The following is a 27332-nucleotide window of genomic DNA, read 5'->3' on the forward strand; positions in this document are numbered from 1 at the left end:
GGGGGGGAAATAATCAAAACAACCAAGAAAAAAAGAAAAAGCGCTCATGACTTAATCTTCCCCCCCCCAGGAATAAGAGAAACATGACAACAAGTTGGCATCACATTTCGGCCGCCAGCCCCCGCACCCCCTACTTACATACATTCGGTACATGGTGCACGCACAGAGCGGACACAGAAAATGAGCAGGAATATGAACATCCAATAGAACATACTTGGGTCTAATGTAGACATCAACAGAAAGGAAAATCAGACATGATCCAGTACACCTGAGCCATGGCTTTCACCTTGTCCTTTTTGGAAAGAGCCGGAGTACGACGGTGGCTGGGAACGAGAAGGGGGATGCCGGGCTGTCACGTACTTTGGGTGCCCGGCGAGGGCCCAGGGTGATGGAGCCCACACAAATGTCGCTATGCCCATCCCAGCCCTGTGCAGAGACCTACGAGTAGTCTGGCTTAACTAAAAACCTTCCCAAAGTGCGATTTCGGCACATGCAGCCAGGAGCTGGAACCCTTCCGTGAGCATCCAGAGCTCTCCACACCAGGCCTCTGCTCTACACCTGCCTGCAAAGGGCAGAGCCTTTACAGGAGCTTGACAGCAAGAACAGAGAGATGCCAGTCTTCCTGCCAGCTCCGTACCTGGCAGGCAGCAGCTGCCTGCAGTTTGTCAAGAGCCTGAGCCAAAAGCTCCTCAGCAACCTCAGCACCAGGAGGTGCTCAGGGCACGTCCTGCTGAGCAGAGGGTCCCATCTGGGACGATGGGGACAAAGAAAAGCGGTAGCAAGCAGAGCTCTGTGGGAACCAGCTGTCCCTGCTGAGCAGGGAGCACGTGCAAGCCTGGACAGGGGCCGTTTCCATTTCAGATCAGCATTTCCCCAAAGGAAGATCTCTCCTGTCCCCTCACGTTGACAAAAATTGCTCTAAGCCCTTCACATGTCCTCTCACACAACCAACCCTCCATGTCCTGACCCGCTTGCTCCAAAGGGTTCAGCATTACAGAACTGCACAAGGATTGTCTGAAAAAGCCCGAATGCCTGAAGAAGTGATGCTTGGAATGAACATGCTGCCACAGATCTGGATTTCCCCACATCTCTTGGGACCAAGCACCGCTCCAGCTTGCAAAGCTCATTCACTGAGATATTCTATGAAGGTGGGGCTCAGATACTCCCCATGCAGATGCTAAGCAGCTTTAGAGACCCCCGAAACGAGGGTAAGGAATAAAGTCTCCATTGATGATGCTTAAACCATCTTTAACAAGATGCTTGATTTCAGCTGGCTGGAAGTTCCAATGAGGGACTTACCAGCCCACGAGCAAGGTGGTACCTGGGCCTCTCAGGTTCCTCCCTAGAACCATGCTCCTTCAGTGCAGCACCCAAGAGCAACATCAGAAGATGCAGAAGGGATGTGGCCCCCTCTGGCCTCCCTACGCGTGGTATCACGCTTCTAGAGGAAAAGAGACCTCAAAGGCTGTGAACTTTTAGCACTTTGAAGCCTCTCACTCTTAGCCCAGAGGCAGGGCTGTAGGTACTGCACTCCTCCAGTCTCCCCTCCGCCCAACTGAGCCCCCTAGCTCTGCCCACACAGCCCTGGCAGGACTGGCACAAGCCGATGGGATGCGCCAGGAGCTGTTTCCCAGCCTCTGCAGGGGCTGTCACGGAGCGACGCTACTCAATAGGCAAACAAGCTGTCAAGTAGCAACTAAAAGGGGAGAGGTTCTTGAAAAACCTTTGCTAGATTATTTGCAAATACGGGAACAAATCGATGGCAGCAGCTTTCAAGATCCCCAGCCTATGCTCTCATGAGCAGCACAGCATACAGCCTTCAGCATCTGCAGGCAAGGGGGAAGTCTGGGTCATGTACTTGTAGGCAAGAAAACATCAGCTCATGAAGATCCTCACCAAGTGCAGCACACTGCAGAGGGGAAGAGCTTTTCACCAGCCCAGTCACCTTCTAGGACCTGAATTCCTTCACAGTGCTACTGTGAAGACAGATTGGGGGGACTGAGCCCCAAGAGAAGGGTCCCACTGCCCCGTTCCTCCACAAGGAATCCCAAGGACAGGCTGAAGATTTTAAAGAGAATAAAGTGATTCTGACCCTCTTTCTCAAGTGAGGTTCAGATGAATAAGACCTGCTCCTTCTGGTCTAAAGGATTTCCTTTCTTCTCTCTAGGAGATGAGGATGGGATTGCAAGTTCAAGACAATGCTATCGTGTGTGGATGAGCCTAGCCTGAACACTACCCAGCAACATCAAATCCTCTTGCCTAGAGCCTGCAGCCTTCAAAAAGCAAACTATCTCAGACAGCCAAAGCAGCGATTTCCAAGAGCAGATGTTACCACAGCCAACATCCCAGTCACCCAGCTTTTTGTCCAACAGAGTCCGTGAACACACCACCATCTGATGCAATTAGGTGCCACAGTCAGGCTTCTGTCTCCAGTGTGTGCAGACATGCACACGCCTGCCTGCCTGCCCTGAGGTACAGGGGATACGTGTGAACCCATGGTCATGACCCCCGAGTGCTGGGCGGTCAGACCCCCATGAGCATGCGAGGTGCTAAGCGGCTCCAGGAAGATGCAGTGTCCGCACGGGGCCAGGCGCGGCTGGTCCCTGGGGGTGCACAGTCCTCATCTCTCTGTGCCTGTGAGTCTGGAGCAGGCGGTGGTGCGGCAGCTGGTAAGACAAAGCGTGGACTCCAAGCACGGAGGGACGCGGTGACGCAGCAGCGCAGCACACGGTGAAGGCAGAACCCATCGCGACGTCCAGAGGAGAGCCGAGGTGACCACGCCACTGTCGCCAGGAATCGTTTGCTTCCCCCGCACAGTGTTACAGATCGACAAAAGTCACTAGCGATTTTTGAATCCAAGTAAATTGGCATGGCTACTTCGGACTACTGTAACATGGGAGCAATTCTATTCAATGGCCTTTAATACATTGCATTTACATAGCACCTTTCATCCCAGGGTTTAAGTGCTTTAACGGAAGTGGGTACTGTACACCCATTAGCACAGGGGAAACCGAGGCACAGAGTGGTTTAGTGACTTGCCTTAGGTCACTCGACAAAACCGTGGCAGAGTCTGGACAGCCTTAAAGCTCCTGACTCCACCAGTTGGTTAGACCACGCTGCTGCCTCAAATGAAGCCACTCCGGTCCCTGCCCTCCCCAGCAACGTGCTCCTACCAATTCTCCAGTGAGGTCTCACACTCCCTACTGATGCAGAAATATATGACAAAAAAAAAAAAGTGCAGTAAACTAAATGTTTAAAAAAAAGCACATTTGTGCTGTCTCTGTGCAAAGATAAAAGAAATAAATACATGATTAAAAAATTAAAAAGGTTCACAGTATCACACATGGATAGGTAGCTACGGTAGTGCACGTCTGGAAAACACTGTGTTACTACCCAGGATTCTCTACACCCAGCTGGATGTCTCCGTTGGGAGCTGCGGGTGAACGGGTGGTTTCTTTGCTGCCCATATCTGGGATAAGTAGAAATACACGGTTATAGTTTTGCTCCGTTCTGAAATGCAGTGCCCGGGATCCTGCAGTGCAGCAATACTGGTGTCAGCAAGCTCTTCCCCATCCCACTGGAACGGCTGCATCAATGAAAAGGGAACACATCGACCTGCAGAGGGAATCGCTGCTCTCTGGGGCTTCTGTGTCTGCATAGAGATTACTGCAAGAGGCAGAGAAAAAAAAGAGTCAAAACCCAAGTGCCCACCCTGCCCCGTCAGGCCTGAGCCCAGCCAACTCCCCAGATCGACAGGAGCGTGAAGAGAGCAGGCTGTTCGTCTCACGTCCTCCAGTAACACCACCACGACTGGAGAACTTCAGCTCCCCAAAGCTTTTGCTGCACCAAACGATCCAGAACAAGCCACAGCCCTTGCTGAGCAGAGCAGGTCTCTGCCAGTGCAGATCTCTGCCGCCACAGAGCTGATCCAAGACGCAGCAGGGCTCTGCCGCAGCCATGCAAGAGCCCCATGCTGCACAGAGGCCACAGCGGCTCCCTCTGCAAGCTGACCTTGCACAGGGAGCGCAAGCTCCGACCTCGACCCACTGGGCACCCGGCACACGTTTCTTGTACACTTACTGTATCGCTCTCCTCATCGGAGACAGAGTGGAGTTGAGCGCTATAGTGGAGCGGGGAGTAAACCCAACTCCTCTCGTCTGTCGGCTGCCAGAGTGGCCAGAGACGGCGGGGAGAATGCAAGGAGAGCAGCAGCAGAGCAGGGAGCAAAGGAGAGAAGAGGAAAAAATAAAAGGAGAAAATAAAAAGAGCAGGAAACAATACAGTAAGAACAGCTGTCCACCTGGAGGGAGAGAACTGAGCTCAGTGCCAGCTCTCAGCAGAGGAGCCTTCCTCATCCTCAGCACATACCTGCTCCCTACCAGCTGGGACACAGGACAGCACGCCAGCAGCTGACACTGCCCCTCTTGGAGGGACAGGTTTTGAGAGCTTTTGAGATGCCAGGGAAACCTCAGCTCCCTGCCTTGGCTCCAGAGAAACTGAGAGACATAGGAAATGACTTACCCAAGGGCAGTGACGGAGCTCTCGGTTCCTGCTACCCACTCCCAGCCCTCAACCTCCCCTGAGCCCTGTGTGTGCTCCAGGCTGGCAGCTCTGCTGTCCAGGAGGGCTTTTATGGTGCAACCTGGCCTGGTCTGCTGTGCCTTCCCCCTTCCCTGCAGGCCTAGCAAGGCATTGGGCGGTGGGTTAGACCATGGTGGATGGTGGCCACAGAAAGGAAACTGTTATCGCTGAGTGTCTTGGAGACAGTGGGGTGATGGGAACAAGTAAGACAAAGGAGGCAAAACACAACTGGATCTCAGAAAGAATGAGGGGGAAGGGGATGTGCGTTGAGGGAGCTGGGCATCGGTGTGACAAAACAGGCTTCTGCTGCTGGCACAGCACAGAGGAGCCCAGGCAAATTCAAAGGCTGGTGTCTGCTTCCAGTGTTCCCAGGGGGACCCACTTCCACTGCAAACCAGCTCTTTCGGCTCCAGACGAGCTCCCAGAGAGAGGAAACTGCTCCCTCTGACTCAGCCTGGGGTTTGCAAAGGAAGAGCAATGGAACCTGGAAGAAAGGGGTTCCCAGCCTGGGAACAAAGCATAACTGTCTACGATGTAAGAGAAACTACAGAAGCCAGAGGAGCTTTGAAGCACTGGGCTCCACATGCTGAACCCCATCAATAATTGCAGCTACATTAGCAGAGACCAGTGGAAGGAAGGAAGAGAAACCCTTGCCTGGAGCTTCTTACAGGGCTCTGCTAGAGGTACAGGAAAGCTCAATGCTGCATCAAGCCTGACCCACATCCTGTTTTTCCATCCATCCTGACTGAACCACATGCTCCAGCCAGCCTCTTTCAGAGCCCTTCAGGAGCTCAGATGCACAGAGGGAGCTGCAAACCCAGCGGGCAGATAAAGGATCCGGTGCTTGGTATTAACCCTCCCGGTGCTGGGGCAGCCAAACCCAGCCAAAGGGGGCAGGAGGAGCTGCCAGGAGGGGTTACCCATTTGCCCACATAGGTGCCGCCCTTTCCTCACGCCAGCCAAGGCCAGGAGCGCATTACTGCCCCTGGTTTCCCCATGCAGGTACCAGACAGGCAGGCGCAGGGAGGGCCACGCTACACAGATGCTTGTGCCGAGGCTCTGACAGCACTGCCATTACCCTCTGAGGACATTGTCTCTCCCAGAGCCCAAGAAGGGAAAATACTAAAACCCAGAGCAGTCCAAGCTTTGGATTCAGCCCCAAAATACTCAAGTACCTCTCTGCATCTTTCAGAAAGGAAAGGAAAACTCTCACTGCTCACAGAAAACCTGCAGTGAGAAGGGAGCACACTGGTGAAGTTGAGAAGGCTGGAGAGCAGAAACCATCCCTAATCTAGTAGCAACTTCTAAGTCCTTTGGCTTCATGAGCTCCTCACCATCCCAGCCACAAGCCTAATAGGTTATATTTGTAACTGGACTTTTATCAGCCTCAAAACATCTTAAATGTCTCTTTGGAACCCTCTCTGGCTTCCTGGGCCAAGGGAGCCGAGCCCAACATCACCTACAAAGGCTCAGGTGCCTCTCTGGCCAGGTCTGGTGCTTGCAAGTTTGTTGAAGGGCTGGGTGGTACTGCAGCCTATCCCATGGCAGGAACTGTCACCAGCCTGAAGAAAAGCAGGGCAGAGCATGTGTTTCTGCAAGATCCTACAGGGAGATCTATCTGTGTGATTTCAACAGGCTTCCCTGGCTTCTGCTGGGCTGGTTCCTAATGGCTGCCCAATACAGAGCCACGGCATCCAAAGGTAACGGAATGCTGGCCCCAGTGTTTCAAAGCTGCGGCTCTGCTCCCCTACGTGCTAGCATGTTCACTTACAATCCCAGAGGAAAGCGAGGTGGTTCGGAGTCTGCGCTGGCGGGGAGAGTAAATCCAGTACCTCCCATCTGTGAACTGGATGGCCCCAGGGCAGGTGAAGTGAGGAAGGAAACAGAGGAAAAAAGGATGATGTGAAAGAGAGGATGAAAGAGAAAGCAAAAAACAAGGGGTTGGGCAACTCCAAGCCTGAAGAGATCAGCAGGCAGGAAAGCCGTGCGTGGGAAGAGCAGCGCCCATGCCCTGCCACAGTCTCTGCACTTTTATTCCCCTGGGGGTGAACAGGAGAATAAAGCGCTCTCCTTTCAGAAGCAGACTTCCAAAGATTAGACCACAGTCCCCTGGGACTTGTCAAGTCATACTCTGCACACAGCATCCCTTCACCAACCATGGCCCCCGAGCACTCCTGCAAGAGAGCAGCTGTGGTCCAAGCCCCTCTGGTGCTCCAGCTCAAGTGGTTTTCCAAGGAGAGCGCCCGTGGGAACCCAAATCAGCTTTTCCCTTCATCTCAGCAGTGACAAACACTCCACGGCACACGACACACATTTAATGCAAAACTCAAGGACTCAGATGAAGTATGAAATGCTGATGAGCAGTCAATCACGCTCTCTGAGAGCACACACTGCACACAGATGGCTTCCTCCAGATAGGTGCCCCTCAAGTTGGGGGGAGTCCATATGCCCAGGGACAGGGAGGAAGAGGAGCTGACCCCTTGCTGGAAGACATTTGCCAGTGGAGCAGGCAGTATCTGCAGGCAGCTTGCACGCAGCTGCCATCCACAGGCAAAGGGAAAGCAGCCAGTGTTAGAGGGAGCTGTTTGCACTTTGAACAGCATGCATAAAACCCCAAACAGACAAGCTTTTAAAATGGAGCCCATTCCTGCCACAGCTCCTACGAGCCTCGGAATGACTCGGCAATGAGCGAACAGCTCTGCAACAGTCACGCAAGCACAGGGAAAGGCAAACGTTGCCATTTTTAGGTTAGCCTGAAGGAGCTCATCACAAGGGGTTGGCTCATCTCATCTCCATCACCATAGGAGCAGGGAGGAGCTGAGCACCTCTTTTAGTGAGAGGGTTTCAGTGCCCAGGCATGAGGGAGAGCTGTCATGGGTCAGACCCTCAGCTCTGCTCTGGGAATCCACGGGGCAGGTGTCTGTTCCTAAATGCTCTGCAGAAGCTGCTCAGACATTTCGAGAGCTGACTGAGGAACACGGCGCCAGGCTCCACTGCACTCTGCTGTCAACCAGCAACCACCTCACTTACTCCCTGTCTCAGCTCTAGATTTCCACTGCATCACCTAACGCATCTGCCTGCAGGGAAAGGAAAAGCCAGAGTTCACCAGATCCCGAGGTCAGCCCCATTGCAACCACCTCCCTTCTGGCTCTAGGCTACTGCTGTACATTTGTGTTTAGGAAAGCAGCTGGGCTCTCTGGCTGAGGAAGGAAGAACCTCTCAGTTGCACCTGCGTTCACCTTGGCTTGTCCCAAGAGCGAACATGCTGGTCTAGATAAGCCCTTCAGCGCTTGTGCTGGGAAGAGGAGCAGCACACCTACAGCTACATCCACAGCAGCAGCACCACCCATTTAAGCCCCACTAGACGCTGTTCTGAGTTCTTCAAGAGCTAATCCAGTTCCCTGCATTCAAAAACCCATCCACTGTTAAGATCTCAAGGTGCTCAACACAAAGATGGCACGGGGCAGACACTGCCCTGCACTCGACTGCCTAAAATTGAGACTGTGATAGCCTCGTCCAGCCTTTCCCCTCGCATCCCTAATGGGCCAGGTGAGGAAGGTATCTTACAAAGTATATGTCTGTGACTGGCACATCATCTTCATCCGAGGCCTGGCTGGCTGGTTCGGAGGCCTGGCTGGCTGTCTCCACCTCTATTGTAGCTGTGGACGTTACAATGGCACAGGCTGAAGAAGCTGCCTCTCTGGAAAGGGGAAGAAATGAGACTCTAGTCACTGTGAGGAGAAAAGGAGCAAGCAAGACTGTATGGTTTATTACAGAGGAGCTGAAGATGCTCTGCTGTCACATCCAGAAAGATCAGGTCAGAAGTAACAGCACTCAGCTTCACTGACCTGTCTGGGGGAGCACCTCTCTCTCCAGGAAAGCTGGTGCCCTACAAACTCAGCCTCCAGCACAAGTTGCCACAGACTAAATGACACCAGGTGGGGGGTACTGGGTAGCAGAGCTGCCCAATGCTCTGAAACACTTACTCTTTGTCATCTTCTTCAGGAGCTACGATCTCAACATCGCACTTGGGCTCCAGCTCAACACTGAGCTGCTGAAGCTCCTCCTCAATCCGCACCTCCTCGTGTGACCTGGAAACCAAAGAAAGACAGGCCCAAAGGCTCAGTTGGGCACTAATTATGCACAGTCCTCAATTTTAGGTCAGCCTGAACCAGTCCTGAGTCAGCCCAGCCTCTCGCACCCCAACCTCCCACAGGAGCGAGCTGTGCTGGTCTGTCCCAGCACACGGCTGCCTACTGCCAGCCGCTCCCGGCATCGAGCTGTTGATTTCGGCTCAGAAAGATCCTTGAGGATTGAAGGATTTGGATAAACAAAACTCCCAGGCTAAAGAGTCAGTCCTGTCAGACTGCAGTGCTCAAGACTAACGAGGTGGGAAAAGAGGACAAGAGGAAAGGGATTAATTAGCCAGTGCTGCAGAAAAGACAGGGGGTGTCAAATGGAGTATAGGAGGAAAGAGGAGAATTGGCCTCTGAGGAAAACCTGTGTCCAGCCTTAGCCCGGCACTATCTATCAACTGCACAAGGGTCAAAGCCTGCAATCTCTTCCAAGACTCCCAGCGCACCAGAGCTGCTCTAGCATCCTCCAGGGTTATCATCAGATTTATCTGCATGCTCAGGAGCTGCCTGTGAGAGTCTTCAATTTAATATCTTGTGCTATTAAATTGCTTGTGCTAGTGGGGCTGGCTCCACAGTCCTCATGGGAAGGAGGAGCAGGTGCTTGCCAAGCCGAAGCCATGGTTTTGGAGTAGGGACAAGCTCCGGGTTCATCAGCAGTACCGTCCTGCTCTGCAGGCAGCACCCCTGTCCCGCTCAGTGCCAGGGACCTTGCTCCTCTCCTCCTTGAAGGGGTGGATCTCAGCAACCCAGAGGGAATTTCCCAGCAGATCAGAATAATCAGAGGTGTGACACGTTCTTGAGCAAATTGGATAAGGTCTTTTTCATTTCATCTCAGGAATGTAAATTCATGCTTTAATAACTTTGCTCTTGCACCAGGGGATCACAGAGTGCTCTACAAATACACAGGGCCCTGCTCCCCTGGAAAGCATGTGCTGAGACACCAGCACCAGAAACGGAGAAACTAGGCAAAAAACAGCAAAGAAGGCTGTGCTTGTGTGGGGTGGCTGTAGCTGTGGCAGATCTGTGACAGGCAGATCTACTCCTGACCAAGTCGCTAAGCTCCTTGTATGGTCCGGGCACCCCTGCTTCTAGGACACGATCCACCCAACCGATTTCTGGGTAAGCAGTTGCACCCTACAGCAGCTCCGTCCATCAGGTACCAAGGTGGTCCTGAGTAACTCCAGTGAAGTCACTGTGTGTTGCCAAATGAGTCCCACCAGTTCAAGTCTCCAATTTTCAGCCATTTCATACAACGGATTCTGTAGGAGGTGAGGTCCTTCACAGGTCCCCCATGCTTCAACAGGTGCTGCAAATCTACCTCCATGAGGCTGTCACCCTCCAGTGACAGGAATTTACCAAGATTCAGTGGCACACAACATCCAGAGGTATTTTCATTACGAAATACCACAGAAAGGGATTTTTTCATAGTGTATGTGGTCTGAAGCTCAGCATATCACTAAAAGGCAGGATCAAGGGGAAATGTCTGTAAGATGGTGCAAACCCTCATGTTTCAAAGTCCTTGCCTTCCTCTGAAGCACCACACACTGCAGGGAGAGAGGACGCCAGCCTGTCCAGCAGCTCCACTGGCTACAGCAGAAGCTGAGTCCCTGATTTGCATTTCAAAGTCTGTGCCTACAACACTTACAAGATGTCCTGGAAAGCTAGGGCAGAGTCAGCAGCACGCACAGGGGCCTCATGCAGATCCTGCTGACACAGGCAACGGGGTCATTTTTACTGGTGCAAAAATATGCAAGGTAATTATTTGATATGAGCCTCTAAATCCAGACATCCCTATGCAGTAGGGGATTTTTGTCCTACCTTGCCCTTAGCTCTGAGCCACCTATCACCCCAGGAGGGTAAAAGAAACCCTCAAAAGTACTTGAGTTTCTGAAAACACTCGAAGCTCCTTCTCTGGGGACTAGGGGGGCTCAGGACACCTCAAAGTCAAAGCCCTTTCCCTTATTCACACCCACTGCACCTGGGCGGTGGGCAGATGCACAGGGGAGGAATGTTCCTGCTGTTAAGGCTTGTTCCCCCCTGCAGAGGGGGACATAAAAAACCTTCCTTGGTTCTGGTGCTGGTTGCGTGGGTAAATTTGGACTACTCTGTTATCCCCTTTCCCATCAAATAACTGGGGTAGCATTTAAGATTTCCTGCAAAGCACAGAGATCTGCTTGTAAGGAAAATCCTGCGTAAGAAATGGGGACCATTTGATTGCAGGAACAAGCTCATCATCCTGCAGAAGACCACACCAAAATCTGGAGGCTGCCAAGATTCACATTCAGCTCCCCCAAGAGACCTTTGCACAAGGACAAACGTGAGGTCTCTGCACAGCAGCGCAAGAAGAGATGAGTCACTTTTCTCACCTGCCGTCCTGCCCCGAGGAGTGTGTGCGCCTCCTGGAGAAAGAAACCAGAATAGTAGAGTTTGAGGAGGGATTTAAGACAGAAATCCTAGACTGCCCCCAAATCTACCTCCCCACCCCATGAGGGAGATGTTCTACTTAACAGCTGACACTTCTCCCAGCAATAATTAATCCCATCAAAGCTGTGTCTGCTTGCTCCCAGGAGAGATTTAATTAAAATCGGTCATTAGCATTCCAGAGCAGAGGGCAACCTGCCGAGATCTGCGGCACGAAGAGGAACAGCAGCCGCTTGACTCCAGCGGGAGCAGGGGAAAAGTGCTGTCCTTACCTGTACCTGGGCTGCTCAGAGGTCTCTGAAGGGGATCGCTCAGGAACAGAGAGAGATGTTGAAGATAGTGTCGTGGCTATGGAGGCCGTGGTAGCTTCTTCAAAGGAAGGAGGTGTGCAGGGTAGCAGGTCTGGCCTGCCTGCTGGCCCGCAGTAGAGGGCAGGAGAGATACAGGAAGAAAATGATGAGTAGGTCAAACACCAACACCAGCCCTGTGTGAGGCTGTTCCACCATCAACCTGCACACTCTTGCTGGGACCAGTCACTTAAAACCACAAACAGGCAAGAAGTTTAGCTGGATTCATGAACACAACAGCTTCTCCCAAAGCATCCTCTAGAGAGAGCCAGCAAGCACCATTTCCAGCATGACAGACAAACGCTACAGGAAACATAATGCCAATGAAGACATCTCACTGGTAACCAAATCTGGATTAAAGGCTTGGATCGTCAGAGATAAATATCCAAGTGAATTAAGAGATGAACTGAGTGCTCACTGCTTTGCACGGGTAGAAATCTAACACCTATGCACTCCAGGAGCCTGTCCTTCACCACTTATCTGTAAATCCAGCCCAGACAGAAGCGATGAAGAGGCAGCACAGAACCAGGCCATTCGCCTTTTTCTCAGTGGCAGTATCTTGCCCTTTAACTGTTCAAACACTGTCATCAGAGTCCTGCAGTTCCCAGTCTGACCCCCTCACTTTTTTTTCTTTTTAAAGGGTAGAAGACTTAACTTTCTGGTTGCTTTTGGACTATGGCTGCTGGTGCCAGTTGGCAATGGCTGCCTTGCAGCAATGACGCAAGCAACCATTTTTACTGCAGAGGCATACTGTGCTGCAAAGAAGGGCTTCAATCTTCCTCGCTAACTGCTAGTGCTGTGACAAAACAATATACTCTTACCTTCTCCCCTGTCCTGGTTAAGTTTAGCACCTGCAAAGCACAGCAAGACATGCAATGAAGAGCTATCCATCAGGGAAGACATGTGGTTGGTGCACAGTGGGGAACTCGATGAGAACAGGGGAGGATCCTAAGGAAGTGCTAGGAAAGAGAGGGTAATCACAGAGCCATCAGCCACCAAACGAGACCATTACCTTCATCGTCAAGTGTGGGGTAACTCCTGGCCGCACGGAGATCATACTGTGTTTCATCCTTTTCAGAAGGAAGCTGGCTAGCTGAAAATGCAGCTGTTGGCCCAGCCGTCTTGACAGCTAGCAAGGCACTGCGCCCTTTCTTTGAGGGAGATGACTTCAGAGCTGGATGAGAAGAGCGAAAGACAAGATGCAATTACCACCACCAACTGCTGTCACACCAAAGGCACTCCTCCCTTCACAGGGAGAGGCCTCTCCCCTGTCACACACACACATGTGCTCTGCAAGTGCCATCTCCAAAGGGCTGAGCACAAGTCAGGCTGCAGGGGGAGCTCCTGGGTAGGAGCCTGAGCAGACCAAAGCAGGCCGTGAGCCCCAGGACTCTGCATTTCCCCAGCTTTGCTCTATATTACAGTGGAAAAGCCTGCTCAGACTCCAAGCTCTGCCTCTCCCACACCACAAGGGCAGTGGCTCCTGGACTAGGTACTTACAGGAATTCTTTCGAAACACCGTGTTGGTCATGAATTTGAAGAATCTCTCTGCGTAAAAGCTGGGTCTGTGTACTGACACCGTGTCCTACAAAGGCAAGAAGCAATTGTTTAATTTTAAAGTGATCCCTCAAGGCAGATTTTCTATAACAACCAATGCAGTCTTTTTTATTCTAACATTTAACACTGATAGAGCCTTAAGTGGAAAGGCTTAACTGAAATGATCTGATTAATGCTATAAATAAGCCTGAAGCATTGCCTTTGATTTGATTGCATTCAATTATATTCTTGCTGTAATGTTATAATGGATTTCGGTGATTTTACCCCTTTGCAGACTTCCTGGATTTTTCAAATGGCCCGATTACATACATGAAATTTCTTCTGGCTTTGCTGTCTGACATTCAAAGCGCACCAGGATACTTGTACATACGACACGGATTCAGCCAAGGGTCTCCATACATTTCAAATGTTTTACACTTCATTTAAAATAATGAAACCGAAGCTGCCTCTGAAGCTTCTGGTGTTTGACTGTGACCTGGCATCTACATATTTCCTTTGCCTTATTGTTTAAGGGAAGCTAGGATACGCAACACTGAAAAACAGTTGCACATCCAAGGTTGCTCTTTCGTAAACATGGACCTGGCTGCTGCGGGAGACAAGACAGCAGGGAAACACTCAAAGGGATTTATTAGCAGACAGCTTACTGAAGTGGAAATACAGTCAATCACCAAAGAGAGCAAATGCAGGGCTCCTCAACACACACACAAATGAATGTGTGTTGTGTGTACAGCTCCTGGTACCACGGGGAGGAAGAAAATGACAGATGGGAGCAGAGAAGGAAAGCTGGTAGCACGACAGCTAAACATGTGAGGAGGTGGAGTGAGCAAGGAGACCTGATTGGGAATAAGCAACACCACACTGCTGTGGAGGCATAAGAGGCAAGAACTATTCCTCTCATCAGCTTCAACTGTGCCAGTTCAGGCACTAAAAATAGCAAGGTAATCGGCACCAACCAGCTGAAACAAAGGCAGGCAATCCTGCCGAGGCCTGGACAATTCCTGTCTCTGTACAGGCACTCACCCCATCGTGGACAAGGGCCTTCCAGGTATGTTCTAGCTTCTTGATGAACCTAATGCCAGGGAAAAAGTAGAAAGAAAAAGAAAAACAGATTCAGGCACGTACTCTGTATCTAAGCCACCTCTCATACCCCACAAGGGAAAGATCACTGAGCTGCTAATGACTCCTCCTTCATCTGGAGTATGGCTTTCCTCCAGCCAAGAGAGGTCATCTGAGCACACCTTATCTCTGCAGTCAGGTCAGGACTGCCTGGGAACCCTACAGGGAAGGAGGAGCTGTGCTGGAAGAGGGGCAGAAAATCACCTTCCATCCCTGGAGATATGCTCCCATCCTAGGCACAGAGACGGGAAACTTCTTTATGAGCAACTCATTATATCTTAGAAAAATGGCTCTGTGTCACCAGCTGTTCTAAAGACAGGATAAAAATCCACAGCCCCTGACATGCATCGACAGATGGCTTTAGGCAGCCTACTCATTATCAGACTCTTCAGGAGGGGAAATCTTCCTGCTTTCATTCAGTATTAAAATAGATGTTAACACTCTTAAAGGACAGACGACGGCAAAGTTACCTACCTGTATGATTGAAGGATATCTATTATTCCTACATGGAGCAGGAGACGCTCTCCTTTGCCATTCACTGCTGGGATTCCTCCCATCCTGCAGGTAAAACAAAACCTCAGCAAGAGCAGCCTCAAAAAGAGAGGCTGTAATGCCTCTGCTACCGTCAGCACTGAGAAGAGGGCTCTGATGTGGTGATCAGACAATGCAAAACCTCGTGCACCACCACGGGAAATCACTACTGACCCAGGCCATCTCATACAAGGTGTCCCTGGGGTTACTGCCTGCCTGGATCGCCAAACAGCAACTATCAGGACAGGCCCTGTGTCGCATGGCAACCGCTCTGCCTGGGCCAGAAAGCACCACATCATTTTTTCTTAGCTACAGGACATCTTGTTCTGGAGATCAGATTTATCAGGTCAGTGTGAGCTGCCTGCCAGTTAGGGCAGCAAACCTTTGAGGATGAGGGTATTCCCAGTCCCATCCACACTGGTATCAGTCCTGCCAAAGGTGCAGCCACCACTAGCACCAGTGCACAACAAAAGCATGCAGGTATCAAGCAGGCCACTGTGATTAATGATGCCACTTGAAAGCATGGAAACACCAAAGCATTATCCTGGCTCCATCTTGACTATTCATCAAAAGCAGCTGGTTTCAGACAGCACTGAACAGCAAACTTCACCATTTGTTAGCAACCTTGGTTCACAGAGCCAGAAGGAGAGTCACAAGAGCCACCTGCAGCCCAAGAGCCACAGAGTGGGCACAGCACAGGTTTTGGGCAAACCCCCCAAAACCAAAACCACAGCTCCATCAGTCACTCCAGCACCTGGCTACATTGCTGTTTGCTACCTGCTCTGGGATGGCCTCAAGGATGTCAGAGATTCCCAAAATGCAGTGATGGAGAACAAACTCCAAGCTTCTAGGGACAGACTGACCCCTACTTCCACCCCAGTATTTGGATGCTGAGCTAGAGCTGACCTAGTTTTTCTCCCCAGAGCATGAGTGGATGTTTAGAGGCTGTTACTGGAGTCGACAACCTACAGACTGGCTTAAGAAGAGAGATCACTGTGAGGAGCGTGTTGATTCTGGAGTCCTACAGAAATATTTCCCACCCCAGCTTCCCCCTTTCCCACCACGCTGCTTTACTGGCAGCAGTACCCCCAGCAGAGACGCTCGCTTTAATGCATGGGCCTCAGTGAGGGATTTCCCACTCCAGCCTCCACCTCCGCCCCTCCCAGCAGTGCAAGAGAACCAGGTTTTCACCTACGTGTCGTCTGTGTCTATGGACTCTCCCCGGGTAGCCCCACCCTGGATGGACTCCATGGCCGTGGAGTAAAGTGCCTTCTGCCCCACAGGACGCTTCTCATCCGACGTGCTGTGGGCTCCCTCAGACTGCCGCTCCCGCTCTTGCTGGTCTATGTTATGAACCCCAAGCAGGAGGCTGTAGTCCATGATTTTAAAACTCTCCAAAACCTACAGGTTAGTATTGAGTTTAAGAACAAAGACAAAATATCAGGCCAGCAGCTCAAACACAGCACAGATCCCACAGCATGGAACAGCCCGTCCACGTCTCGCTAACACCTCCTTTGCCAGAGCTTGAACATTTCTGAACCAACAGACATCTCTGGACCCAATCGCATAGAGTTTAGCCATCCCACAATCAACCCAAACGGCTGAAGGCTTGCAAGTAACATTGTTGTACCACGCATCTGCTGCACACAGTGTAGGAAAAGTGTATTTAGTCCCAGCAACGTGGCTACAAGTGGAGCAGGCTGCCATAATTTGGTGCAGCAGGCAAAGGAATGCAGCCTTAGTTCTCAAAGGCTGCCACAAGATCCAACTCTGCTGCTTTGCTCTCAGGAAAAAGGGCCGTAAGAAGGGATTTATCCTGTGCCAGGGTTAGCAGGTTAGCAAGGTTCTCAACCGTTTGCTCCTCCTCATGCTCGAGAGCTACAGAACTCCCTTAACCTGCTCCCCATGCTCCCTCCTTCCTTACCAGACAGTCTCGCTGCAACGTTTTCACCAATGCACTGAAGGTGTCTGCATCCAACATCAGGCCCTCGGGCATGTCTTGGATGAAGTCTAGGTCCTTGTACGTAGGGCTGGACTTCTCTTTCTCCTTCTTGGATGCCCGACGTTTGTAGGTCGAGCCTTTCAGGTCAAATTTCAGGTGCATTTTCACCACGCGAGGCAGAATGTTGTTCATCACGACCACGCGGATGTTTTTGCCCCCCGATTGCACACAGTACAGTCCATAAAACTTCGGCAGCAGCGTCCGTGGGTTCTGGTTCAGATTCTACAGCAGGGTTGGAAAAGAGCATGGGGAAAGGTCATTTTGGCAGAAGACTCCTGCTGTGTTCAACACAAAGCACTTTAACCGATCTTGGAGCAGTCAGACTAGGGACTCTTCACCTAGAGATTTTCTGACCTTCACATGAGAGCTTACTGTACACAAACTCTTGCATTTCAGTGGCTTTAGGACCTGAAAATACCACTATGCCTTGAATACAGGGAATGAGATGTTCAGCACTCTCTGGGCAACCAACCAAGTCCGGAAATTCCCTGCTTTCCCCATCAACAGCAGCTAAAAAAGGGAAACCAAACTGGAAGAGAAATAAACACAATAAGTGGGAACTTCAAGTTTAAAAATAACAGCTATCTTAATTTCTTCAGAAGTGTCAGAAATCAAGAGCCGTTCTCTGGCCCAGAATAAACCAGGGACACAGTATTTTTTTTAAACAAGACAATATCCATTTTCTCCTCCTTTTGCAGAGTTGCTTTATAAAACACCGTTGGCCAGGGAGTGCGGATATCCTGCTCTGCTATCATGTCCTTTTTTAGGCAGTGGTATTATTAGGATTGACATGACAAGCATGATTTGCTTGTTCAGCTTTGGGAAAATTTGGGAAGGAAACAGAACATCTCTGCACGCTACGCAAGGACGGACAGACCTGACAGCTTCTCTGACAGACGGCAGAAGCACGACTGTATTAAAATTTCACGCCCCTCCTCATCTCACCTAACTGGGCACACGAGTGAGCCCTCATTGTAAGTGCACTCTTCAACACGGTGCAAGACAAACGGAGAGTCAGGCAACACCGAACACAAACAGCACTTGCCCAGCTTTAAAGTATCTCAGGATGAAACCACTCTGCTTCCCTTCACTGGCTCCTTTTACCCACAAATATTGGAATGTTACAACAAGCAGCACATAACTCTGCAGCGGACAGGTAAGCTCAGTTTATTTGTTACAACTGATCAGGACAACTGCAGAATTCAGGATGACCGTGCAACTCCAAAGCCCTCCCCCTGATACATTACATACATTAGGCAATGCTTTCCAAGAAATCTCATCCTGTCGGGAACTTGGCTGCTGCTTGCAAAAGCCAGTGACTGGGTGTCAGTTATGCACAGACACCTGAGACTCTGTCTCACTTTGGCAAATTTTCCCCAGTAAATACTGAACAAGGCAAGTATTTTCATAAAAAAGTGTACGATCACATAACCCAAATCCACTGCAACGTGGACACGGATGGGGCAGCATTAACATGGCTTGCCATCACCTTGTCCTCGGCATCTCCCCGGCAATAAAATCTCTGGATGGTTCTAACTGCATTTCAGTGCCCTCATTTATAGAGCTGTACCCTTACTACAGTTATTCAGGGAGACAGCTCCTGGTAAATGCTGCAAAGTGTTAGGTTTGGTTCTGATTTACTACCTGTCACCACATGTAGGCCCTCTGGGTCTCAATACACTGCCTCACCAGCCCTGAGATTTAGGCAACAACGATCTGCAGCAGACTGGGTGTGCAAAGCTGGCTGGTACAGCAGGAGCCTTTCGCTTGGTACTGCAGCCAGTGGAAGCCAGGAAAACCAGCAGCTGCTGTCAGAGTAACTCTGGTAAACAGCAGAAATGGGAGATACCCAGGGACAGCAGCGGTTTCCCAAAAGAGGGCGCATTGCTGCAATGAACAGCCATCCTCAGAGCCAGGCTGAGGCAGACGCACTGTGCCAAGTGAAGAAGAGTGAAGTAGTGCTGGGAAAAGGACATCCCAAACCACACATCTGGAAAGCCATTTTTGGGCCCGAATGTGCCTGCCAGCTATGGCACAGTTTTCTGTCACAAGTTTACCCACAAAGCCTGCAAATAATTGGCAGGATTTGTGCTCCTGGGCCTGGCTTCGTGACACACTGTTAAGGCTGTCCCTGGCACAGGGCGGGCAGGCCACAAGGAACCCAGGCAGGGGACACGCTTTGTGCGATGCTTTGGACAGGAGAGCTGCCACAACAAACCCAAGTCTGGTCTGAGGTGCTGGGTGATACACACCATGTAGTAGCCGGGAAGGAGCTTCTGTAGGAATTCAGCTTCCTTGTGCATCACAGTTTTTATGATGAATTCATCGTCGCTGGTGACGTAGAAGAGGGAGCCACTGGCACCAGGGTTTGACAGCTCTATCAGAGGCTCGTTACATAATGAATACTAGAGAGGAAAAGAAAAGAAGATGATGTTTTTAGCCCCCACTCACAGCACATTGAGCCCTATGCCCATGAGGGCTTTCCCCAGCATGCTGTCTCCCTGCGAGATTAAGGGGTAGCAAAGCTCAAGTGAGAACTATTTTCATTATAGGTTAGGTCTAAGCAGCAAAGCTGACGGACAATTTACAATTAGAGACCAAGATGACAGTTCAGAGCATCCCAACTGCCCAGAGTCAAGCTAATCATCTGCTTTCAGTAACATCCAGCCTTTGTAACGACATCTTATCTTTTCCCGTTGTGCGTGTATGCGTGTATCACATTTAGGCTACTTTCAGCACATTACCGCAAGCGCAGACGGAAAGATAGGATTTTCAGAGACATGACAGTCTGCTCAGGGTACCACATATCACTGTGCTGGAGGGAACACAATGCACTGGCTGTTTTCAGCAGCCTCCTTTGGCCTTGTGCTCCCCCGTTACAGAGGTTTTTTTACAGCCACATCTCACCCTCACTCAATCCTGCTGGAAACACATGAAAAGTATTAGACCAGGTGTCCAAACAAGACGAGAGGAATCGGCACTGTGTAAGCACAGCAAGGGGTGCTGCATTGGGAACTGCATTGGGAGGGCATTTCTAGACATCAGTATGCAAACAGCAGGTCCTCAAATGAGGACATGCCTAGCAGCAGGGAGGGGGGAATAAAATAAGAAAGCACAAGCATGCACATGCACTTTGCAGCAGGGTACCAAGCCCAAGGTAACTGCGTGGGACGAGTGGGCTCAGGACAGCATCACCCCAGAGCTGCCACAGCAAGAGGGAAGGTGGGGAGAGGGAGATAAGGGATGCAAGGGACACGATCAGAGCAATAAATTAAATGCTCATCATTACGTACTGAAAACAGCTTTCAGCACTGCACAGATTAATGATCCAAGACTTTATCAAGTTAATTATCTCATGCATAATTAAAGGCATTTGCTGCTGTGGCAGGCAAGAGAGAATCAGGGGAAGCAGAGGCAAGAAATCAGAGCTGTGACCTTTGCAGTTGAGGCAGGCTCTTTGCCTCACCCAAATTTTGAGCCACTCATCAAATCAGCCAGCCTTATCTTGATGGCACAGATGGGGACCACTGTTACTGTCAAACCGTGCAATGGCACAGATTTGTTTCTACTTGCATGTGTTCAGCTATGATTACCCCCATCTACAGCTGAAGTCAGAAAAAAAGGGCTATTAAAAAAGGGGGAGGGCATGCACTTATTTGGATGCGTTCCCTTCCTTCCCCAGTTCAACAAATGTTCTGCTCTTTAGGAAAAGGACGTCACACAAATGCAAGGGACCAAATTCAACCCCAGCGCACTTAGAGCCCCAACAGCCTGTACTACTAGGTATCTTAAATAGTCTTTCCAGCTCTGAGGAGCTTTCTGAGCACAAGAACAAGCTGTATTTTATTCTGTCTTTGTAAGATGATTAAAATAACTACACTCACATAGCTCTCGAGTGAGTACACAAGGAAAAATTCCCATCTTTGTTCTCAGAGCCCCAGGGGACATTACAGGGTTGCACCCAGCAGAACACAACTCCTTTGGCTTGTAAACACAGTAAGTTATTGTCACCACAAGCAAGTGGGGGAACCCCACTGCACAGCTCTCACAGCACACACTGTGTGCAACCATTTCCTTTCCCTCCAGTGTAAGGCAGCAGCTCTTTGCAAATAAAGGCCTGGGCTGAGTGGTGCTGGTCTTGCTGGGACCATCACTGGGGCTGCTCCAAAACTGAACAGAGTCCCTCAATCCACAGCCTGTTCCCTCACCTTGCTAGGATCAGAACAATTCCTCAACTCTTTTCTGTCCCTTTTAGGCAAGAAATGCCAACAGCCTTGATTTACGGGCAAATTTCTTGTGTTACTCTAGACCATTTCAAATAAAGGAGGAAAGACAGAGAAATCCAAAAAGTATATCCATACCAAATAATCATCTGGACGAATCCCAAAGAGCTCTCGAAAGTACCGAAAAGCCACTGGTGCATAGGTCTTGAACCTGAAGTCAGCATAATGGTGAGCCGGGGTGAGGTTACTGCCTTCGCTGCACAGAACAGACATTACGTGAGCAGGGCCTCTATTTCCATTCACCAGATACGTACAGGCACATCAAGGCGACTGCGTATTTAAGATGAATTGAGCCTTGCAAAAAGACATCTTAGGAACAACAACAACAATCTTTCTTCTGTGGCAGGACAACAGGAAAATAGGCTTTAAATTAGCTGCCAAAATCTATTTCCAGAGTGCAAGGAACAATCACTTGCCAAGCAGAATATATTTACACAAAGAACATAGCTTTTATGAGCTTTGTTTCTTCACAGAGTTACAGAGCTCCCAGAATTAGTTTCTTCCATCTCAAACATGGTATAATTTTGAGGAAAAGATTCTAGATGGTCAGGTAGAAAGTAAAGCATGTAGGAAGGCTAACAAACTCAAGTACTGCATCTCACATCGTACCTCCTTGATACTGCAGAATCTAACACTTCCCACTGTCATGTTTGTATGTAATGGATGCGTATTTAAAACATTCAGAGCATCCAATTCCAGTTTAAAGACAGATAGAAGCTCTCCTGAAAAATCAGTGAGAGGAAAAGAAATAACTCATCCGTTCATTTTGTTTTCCCTGTCTCCTTTACCTTGGGAAAAAAATGCTCTCCACCACATAGAAGTCCTGCATCAGGACATCTCTCTCTGGCTTGGAGCTCAGATTGCCAACAGTATATCCAATCCCGAGCTGGATGGCCCCCTTCAGTGTGGATGAGGTGGTCTGGCAGAAAGAAAAGAGCAGTCAGTGAGCATCTCATAGCAGATAATTGCAGTAACATCCCCTAAATTACAATAGTCATGTCTGTGACTTCTGTGGGGTCATCTCGGGCACTACACACCGCTAAAGAAGTTCTACCAGCTGCTGAAGAGATGGATTAAGGCTCCCAGGTTTGTCGTTCGCAAGATTATGCAGTACAAGGGTGCTGCATAAAATCTAGATCAGATTGGTAGCTGTTGGACCCCAACATCTCAGGCTGCCACCCTCACATAGCTGTCAGTCCCCACTCCACAGAACCAGACCTTTTTGTAGGTGGTTTCACCAGAAGCATCAACGCTCCGATGACCTATCTTCTTTCCTTGGCCAGGCTGTCCTGGTAGTGACGGTCCCTGCAAGAAAAGAGCTCAGCTGAAGCCCAGAAGCTGACCTGGCCGACAAGAGCCAGCAGAGCAGCACAGGCACAGCCACACAATCACGGCTGTAAAGGACAGAGGGATCACTTTCTGCCACTGGAGAACAAACTGCAAACAGGTGTAATTGGCACCAGCAAGCTTCAAACAAGGCTGTTTGAATTATGCATTCATCCCTCAAGACAGGAAGAGTCAGAGTACTCAACCACTCCATCTGACACCCTCAGTATTAACTGGGCAGAGCCCTCAGCAGAGATGCTGAGCTCAGGAAAGATCCACTTGCTTCCCAGCTGCCTGCTTCCCCTACTGCTTGACTGCAGTTTCTCACTGAGTTAAAACAGCGATGTACTAAATCAAACAGCGAGAGAAGTTTATTCTTAAGAATCCCATGCCCTCAGGTGTCAGAGCAATACCTTGCGCTTCACTGGAGAAACAAGAGACAGAACAGAGACAACACAACCCCGCTCCTTTGTTCACATGGAGATAATTCATTTAAGCAAGACCTCATTGGTTTACAATTCAAAGCCCACACAGGGCAAAATGCAATAACAGCTCTTCCTGAAGTTTTGCAAAGGGCTTACAGAAGCATTAGAGGCCTGTCAGCACTGCAGAGGGAGAAGAAACTCACTCCTATCCCATTTTCCTCCTCTTCTACCTCAGAGTCTGCCTGGGCCTTTTTTTTTTGGCCAGTCCAGGAGAGAGCAGGTCATGGTTGCACCCTTTAACAAACCAGCATAACCATGTTCAATGCAGCTCCCTTTGCAAGCCCAAATGTAGGGCCTCTGTACTCTGCCACAAGGAAAGCACTGCCCACTCCCAGCTCTCCCACCACCCCACAGATGGCCAAAACCACCACCAGCGACATTCAGGGGTTTGGAACGTTAAAGAACAGCCAGGCTTTGGATGTCCCCTTAAGCAGCGTGCACAGAGACCCAAGGTCGTTTCCCAAATGACAATATTATATCAGTGTCTCTCAAGAGCGGCACAGAGCCATCTCTCAGAGCTGATGTCTACAGCAGACAACGTATAATTTTGTTCAGACTACAGAAGTTCTTTGTGTTTTAGCTTTTCATCAAGAGCTTGCAGCTATTTCTGGTCAAACTGCTTGTACTTCTGGTACCGAGGGGCAGTCTCATTTCTCCTTCAAAAAAACCTTATTTCCTACTCAGTTCTAAGCACTTAGCACAGCCAGGCTTCCTTCTGAGTGCTCCCTCTCCACGCAGTCACCGTTAGCAGCAAGGCTTATCCTTGCCTTGCAGCTTCCAACCAACAAGCTGGATCCTATTACACGCAAGCTCAAGCTGTATTGTCCTGCCTCACCACGTGGCTCATCACCACCATCATCCCCTCAAAGCAATTAACTGGCACAGGTACTGGTTAGGAGATTGCCATCAAATGAAATGCAGTAACAAAAGCCTCCTCCACAGCCCCTTGCTCTGTCTGTGACTGTACCCAGGGCAAGAAAAAGCGGGGCTATTTGTGCACTCAAAGCAACCAACTTGCACAGAAGTTGAGCTTCCTACTATGGGTATTTCTGGGGAGGCCAAAAGAACCAAGTGTCACGTTCCTGGCAGTTTTATGGGAAGATTTTGCTATTCGTGTATGCAAATGCTCATCATCCCAGGTGAGTAATGTAAAGGGATGTGTCAGAAAACCAGATCAAACAAAAATCAGTTGAACACGGCGCCCTAAACCGAGTGTGGGCTTCGGGGAACAGCTCTGAGGCACAGATCCTCCTACCAGATCCCCTGCTGCCAACTGCGAGTAGTTTTGCTGCAGAAGGTAACAGGGATTCAGCAACCTGCGACCTGGATTGAGCGTGAGGGAAGAGCAGTCCCTCGAGATCCTCCTGCTTCATGGCTTCACAAACCACAGCCTCCTTGACTCACTCCCAGGAGCCTGTGAGACTCAACACAGACCCTGGAGATGCCCAATACACAGATTCTCCGTTTATCACCTAAGTTCTGGTGCAGAAGAGGTGCCCTCAGCTGTTTACTCACAGACACTATGGAACATGCAGCTAAAACTGGCCACGTGGTGGGCACAACCCCATCACATCCCTTCTGTGGCTGTGGTGACGCCAACACAGGGACTCCAGAGACCTTCTAATAACGTCTTTCTCCCAAATAACAGATATCAAATTTTCAGTAATCTTAAATGTATTTTGATATCCAGTTTTGCTCAAAAAACTCAGGCAGAGGTGTTTTCTAGAGCTCTGTGTTCTCATTTCTCAAGATGGGATTTCCAAGGCCAGTTTTACACATCTCACCTCGGTGATGGCTGTCTTCTTTGGTGCCAGACCTGAGGAGAGAAGGGAAGAATATCAGTAAAAGTAGGGACATCAGAAAAAAACCCCAAATACTGTGAAAATAGCTTAATGTGTTGCTCTTTCAAGCAAGCTGGAAAGTCTTTAAAGCAGCTGGTTTTGCTCTGTTTTCAGTTTCACTAGCGCAGGGGTCCGAAGTTAGAGGGGTCACCCAAACAATTTAATATTCAGAAGCACAAAGATGCATCATTTTTCCTAGCACTAATGTTTCCTAGAGGCTTCGGTAGACAGAGTTCTTGTAAATCCTTGCTGCACCGTAAGTAATAGGTCCACACTACACTGAAGAGTTGGTGAGACACAGAAGCCCAGAGAGACACTTAGGAAGCTGCTTTCCAACCACTCAGAAGGCACTTGACAAACTATATTGATAATTGAATCTATTTATAGAGCCCAGTGTCCAAATCTATCGCAAAAATGAATGCATCATTTATCTCTACCACTGCCTTTGGGAGAAGCTACCATTACTCCATTACAGCGAGCAGTGAGAGATTAGGATTTTGCCTAAAGCTTTTACATACATAATCAGAGCTGCAAACATGGGCCCAAACCCTCCTCTAACATGAGGACATCTTTCTGTTTCCTAGAATTAGCCCAAGTCTGCAAGGAGTTCCTTATTTTTAGGCAATGGTGAGAACAGGCTCCTCCACTGACCTGCTGAGAGCCTGAGCTCCAGCCCAGCTGACTCCAGAGAGCCACCACGAACAAGCATCAGGAGCTGCTTATGAAGAGCTCCCTGTCCCATCCCATCCCAGCAGCACAACGTGCCCTGCCTGCCCCAACCACCTCTGCACGCAGAGCCCGGTTATTAGGAGAGGAGCCCGTGAGCAGAGAACAAACCCAAGCAATCGATTTAAGGCCATTTGTTCCCAGGTACGAGTCTGCCGCTCCCTGCTCCTGTCTGAAGTGTTCCTGCAAGCACAGATCGTTCAGCAACCCACAATCCTTTAGAAAGGGCTTTATTTCCAAGAGATCATTGAGCTTGAGAGTTTGGGCTGTGAAGGGCTCTTCCAACCCCTCAGCTTTTCCCTGCTTGAGGGCAACACATGGATTGCACAACCGCCTGCTGGTGTGCAGCTCCTTCAACTCGAGAGGGGTATCAACTTGGGGGGCAGTCCCTCTCCAGGGGGAGTGGGAGATGTCCAGCCCTCCCAGCTGGAGAGCAGGAAAAGCCCCAGAGGATCCAGCCCAACTGCATCCTGCCAAGGAGGAACGATGGTGGGATAACTGCTCAACCTCTTCAAATACAGGCAGCGATGGTTCAGGGCTTGTTTCAAAAGGAGCCTGAGCAAGAAGCTGGGTGTTACAGGAGCGTGACGCTCTTCAGCTGACAACAGTGCTAGGAGAGCCTGTGATGCAGTTATGTTTCAGGAAATATTTCAGACACCGGGAAGCAAAAAACCAACAATCCCACCAAAACCCCCTTGGTGGTCACAGGGGAGATGAAATTGCTCCAGATCGGAAGTGCTGAGGTTATCTCACCGTCCTGGTCTCAGCAAACTAGGGATCCTCTGGTGCAAAACAGGTCTTGTCACAGTGGCATTTTGATCCGTCTGCAATGCAACCACCCAGCCCGACAGCTTGGCCAGCGTTTGCAAAGCCACAGCGACATGGGAATATTCACTTCTTGCTTTGTTTTGGTTTAAATTGTGTTCTCTAGTGCCCGATTTCGCATCAGGAACAGAGTCACAGGACTGCAGCAAAAGTCTGAAATCCAGCTCCCTCCACGTGAGCTGCGTTGCACGACCCCAGCTCAAACAGGAACAGAGCAGCTCCCCTCTATCACCCATCCTCAGCCAAGGGGCCATCGCTGTGTGTGATGGGTGACGCAAAACCCGGTCACTCCCTCCAGCTCCTTGGGATTGCACCCAAAGGACCAGCAGGCACCTCAGAGGACCACCTCTAGCAAAAACTCCACGTCTTTTTGTGCTGAGAAATCAGTTCTTTGGCCTAAGAAAACACAGCTTTATGATCGTTCAAAAAGCCCCGCAACGGTCAGGGGAGCAGGAGATACAGCACTGAGCGAGTACTTGGCTAACGAAGAATCAGGGCACAAGCTGGAGCAACAGCTCGAGACCACAGAGGAACCTGAAGGGGCAGCTGCTGAGCACTGGGAATCGCTGGGAACACAACGCGGCCAGGAGGGCCCCAGGCCAGGGAGACCGCGCTCTGCCTGCTACGGCCCAGACCGCTCCCCTCCTGCACTAATCCCTTTCCTGCACTTTGTCACAATTCCAGAGCAGGAGATTATCTTTAATTTTGTGATAATTACCACAAGCTGCTTTCATTCCCAGCTTTTAAGTGTCTGCTGCTGTACACGTACCAAATGTGGAATCAACACCACTGCCCACGCAAAGGGAAGGTACCAGGGGCAAGGAACTGCAGACCTCCAGGAGAAACGATGCTTCAAGTGGGCAAGAGCATCACCAGCAAAACCTCCTTGCTCCTCCCCACGCAAAAAATATCGGCCTTATAAAATCAACTTATCTAGGCAGAAAATGGAAAATTCTCCCACTGGCTACTCAGTGCACGGCCCTTGGCTGCGCTCATCTCAAACAAGCTGACAGATGGCCTTGCAAAAACTGATTTAACTCCAGCTTCAGGGGTTATATGAGAGACAGCACTTGGGTTTGTGGGGAACAGGAGCTCTGCTGTGGGAAGTTTCAACATTTAACAAGCTAATCGAAATGATTCTTATCTGATTTCGTG

The 27332-nt window shown here is 50.0% G+C and overlaps 1 protein-coding gene across 1 annotated transcript; it reads right to left on the bottom strand.

Moving 5' to 3' along the window:
* Positions 1-3257: 3257 nt before the first annotated feature.
* Positions 3258-24601, bottom strand: PIP5K1C (phosphatidylinositol-4-phosphate 5-kinase, type I, gamma; the record flags this gene model as incomplete). Its single annotated transcript, XM_010181914.1, has 17 exons — positions 3258-3666; positions 4081-4164; positions 8149-8281; positions 8568-8672; positions 11084-11116; positions 11411-11549; positions 12498-12659; positions 12986-13070; positions 14063-14111; positions 14633-14716; positions 15885-16090; positions 16614-16913; positions 18944-19096; positions 21053-21170; positions 21763-21893; positions 22193-22279; positions 24570-24601. Coding segments are annotated over 17 exons (1904 nt in total), but the record flags the coding sequence as incomplete, so codon positions are not given.
* Positions 24602-27332: the final 2731 nt, after the last annotated feature.

The sequence above is a fragment of the Mesitornis unicolor genome, unplaced genomic scaffold (assembly GCF_000695765.1).
Source record: "Mesitornis unicolor isolate BGI_N332 unplaced genomic scaffold, ASM69576v1 scaffold22723, whole genome shotgun sequence".
In the NCBI taxonomy this organism is placed as follows: domain Eukaryota; kingdom Metazoa; phylum Chordata; class Aves; order Mesitornithiformes; family Mesitornithidae; genus Mesitornis; species Mesitornis unicolor.